The sequence below is a fragment of the Limulus polyphemus genome, unplaced genomic scaffold (assembly GCF_000517525.1).
Source record: "Limulus polyphemus unplaced genomic scaffold, Limulus_polyphemus-2.1.2 Scaffold5385, whole genome shotgun sequence".
Taxonomy (NCBI): Eukaryota; Metazoa; Arthropoda; class Merostomata; order Xiphosura; family Limulidae; genus Limulus; species Limulus polyphemus.
The window spans coordinates 16,457-19,774 of record NW_013670995.1 but is presented as its reverse complement, the minus strand read 5'-3'; the positions used below and the strand labels follow the sequence as shown (position 1 = coordinate 19,774).

General features: G+C 34.9%; 1 protein-coding gene across 1 annotated transcript in view; it reads left to right on the top strand.

Moving 5' to 3' along the window:
- LOC111089151 (espin-like) overlaps positions 1 to 3,318 on the top strand; it is a gene marked incomplete at its 3' end in the record, with an annotated part of 25,263 nt that overhangs the window by 10,365 nt on the left and 11,580 nt on the right. The window contains exon 2 of the mRNA XM_022401079.1: positions 495 to 890. Within this exon, the coding sequence (XP_022256787.1) occupies positions 541 to 890 (350 nt within the window). The remainder of the gene's footprint in view (positions 1 to 494; positions 891 to 3,318) is intronic.

The following is a 3,318-nucleotide window of genomic DNA, read 5'->3' as shown; positions in this document are numbered from 1 at the left end:
TGCTGTAAGATGTAACTGAAGAAACCTTTAATATTTTCGCCGTGAACTTTGAATGTATAAATTATTTAGGAATTCCAAAAGAAATTTTTCGAAGTATTTTAACTTAAGCTCTTCCTATATTGAAATAAAGGATACTTTATAAGATTTGACTGAGTAACAATGTACACAAAAACTAGCCTTTTTAGCACAGAATGTTCTAAATGTATCGACATAAAGAAGAAGTAAGAACATTTACTATACAGATACAAGAAAGTAAAAGGGTTTGTTTCCAGAGTGGAACTTTAAAACCTGTTATTCTTATTGTTTCGGATTAAATTCCAATTAAAATGTTCCAACAGATGTTTGCTTTTAAACTTTACTCATTACAATAAAGATGTGATCGAGATATTTTTATCATGACGTTTAGAAATAAATTTCCCAAAACTTAAACTTCACATAAAATTCATTATTTACTGGGTATATTTAATATACAAAACGTTACTATTTTCTTTTAGATCCTATCAAAAAACTCTACCGAAAGAATGCAATTACTATAAAAACATGTCGGAATATCTAACGATAAACCGCGTCCTATTGGCGGCAAAAGAAGGAGACCTGGAGGGGCTGGAAACTCTTAGGAATAACCAAGAGCTCGTGTCTGACATTCGCGATGTGTTTGGTGCCACATGTATACATTATGCAGCACGTGGTGGGCACGTAAAGGTTTTAAAATTTTTGGTTGAAAAATGTCGAATAAAAGGTAACGCTCGTTCATTTGTTCGAGCCACTCCCGCCCACGATGCTGCAGTTATGGGTAGAATGAACTCCCTTGAGTGGCTTCTGAAGCACACCGAGTGTAATGTGTGGGACAGAGACAACGATGGCGCTACTGTCTTACAAGTAGCAGCTAGGTAAGTTAAAATTGTATTTTATCAGTTACAATAACATTTCAGGTTGTTGAATTTGGAAAGAAAAAAAAATGATCGTGGAAAGGAAAGTATAAAACCAAGTGATATATCTGAAATACCAACTACAAAGAATTTAATATTTCTAAGCAACTTACCCGGAAACAAACGCCAATTAAATATACACTATACAGCAGATGTTACGTTATAGGCTGCTTAGTCATACCCAGTCACTATTCTTCATTATGATCTGTATATGTTCTTCTACGAATCCTTGTTTGCTTGTGTTTGAATTTCTCGCAAAGCTACACTATGGCTATCTCTAATTCAGCAGTGAAAGACTAGAGGGAAGGGAGCCACCCACCGCCAACTCTTGGGCTACTCTTTTACCAACGAATAGTGGGATTGACCGTTACATAATAACACCCCCAAGGATGAAAGGGCGAGCATGTTTGGTGTGCTGGGGATTCGAACCTGCGACCCACAAATTGCGAGTCGAATGCCCTAACCACCTGGCCATGCCGGGCCCACATATGAAATGCTACATCATTAGACTTCTAGAAATAGAAATAAGCGCGTGATTAGATCATGTACAAAAATATAACATCAACTTCTTTTACTCATGACTTAATAAATTTAAATATAAGCATTGTTAATATAATAAACATAAAACCATCATATTACATAGAAAAATGAAAATAAGTGTATGGTATTCCTAGGTGTACAGAGTTACAAGAGGAAAATAGTAAGTTCTATATAAAACGAGTTTGTCAGAAAATGTATAGTAGGTTTATTCTGAATTTGATTTTACCGACTCGACAGAAAAGAAGAAAAAACAGCACTTGATTTGATAGTAATCATACATGCTCACGGACGAAAGAAGTAAACAAATTTCCAGCATGTTTAAGAAAATTTAGTTTCATATCATGTTTCTAAGACTATGAGTAAGCAAGGAATAGAAGGTAGTTCTAAGCTCACCAGGAACTGGATGTTACTCCTATCTCTGAAAGTAAGCTCTTCTGTCGACTTATTCCTCTTTCCTCTACGTGACAATTCGATCCTGTAGCAAGTGCTACCATAGTAAAGAATGATCTTTTTACCTCTGGCACCGACGTCCACAATGGTACTTACTAGTGATAAACGAATTTGGCTTGTAATTCATCGTCTTCAACTTGAAATCCACCAATATATCTAACTCTGAAGAAAGCATCATTAGAAATGTCAGACCTCAAGTACTAGCAGCTCGTTTAACGAAGCAGAAAAAGGGGTGTTATGTTAGGTGTTACGATTTGAAAAGAAAACACTGTTTTTGACAAAATACGGATAAATCCCCAGATAAAATCAATAGATACGTTAATAACCCCTTTTCACGCCAGCTCTTAACTTTGGTTTTCTATTTCACGATGGGAAGAGAATAGAAAATAAAATAAAAAGTGAAAAAAAGAAGCAAAAATGAGATATGATTAAAATTAATACTAACACCAAATCTAAAGTCAACAAAAGGTTAAACTTTGTCTTAGAGTTTGTTCCCCATATACCACTTTAGCTGTTTTTGTTTTATTTTACATTGGATATCTGTAAATATGCCTCTAAGTGACCAGTTTTATCTATATCACAATAATGGTTCATAATAGGGTTCGCCCAGGAATTTCACAAAATTTATAATAAAACATATGGGCAAAAACCATTATAAAAAAACAGACTTGTTCTTGAAGCAACACTCAAGACGTTCTATCTCATTGGCTAAGGCTGCTAAAATATTGATAATAACAACAAAGTTGGTTTTCCGACTGTTAGACAAAATTCATCCATTTGTTCTTTATATTATTATTATTATTCACATTATTCTTGTTTCACAAGCCTATAGGAAAAACGTCTATAAATATTCTATTCAAACATGAGCAAATCTACTTTTAGAAAAAACTCCTGCGCAGGTCATGGGACTATTTTTATGTTGATTCTTGAAAAAGGAGAGATTTTATCAGTTTTCAAATCATCGCTATTGGTCAAGTTTCTCTTCGAAGCCATTCAAGCACCGAAGCCTCCAACGAAAACGGCTAGGTATACTGCACCAAAATCTATGCACAGCTACTAAATAACTTTCGAAGGTTGTAGGGCTGTTTTTAAGTTAATTCTTGAAAGTCGAGATTTCTTCTTCGATTCCAACATAAGCTCTTCAAAGCCATTCAAGCGTCGCAGAAATGTAGAAGTACCAATACGCTAGCCGGAAATACTTCGTTTTATCAGAGTAAACAATGTGTATATTTATTTAAAACAGTGACTCCATTATTATTGATTATATTATTCTACTTGTTTTTATGTACGACCGTTACGCTTTCTGACCGAGAACCTGCTGCATAAGCACGCGTAGTTAGAATGTTTCCTCAAGAAAAACCGCGCATGCGCATTATTCACTCTACGAGCTGGGTTTGAA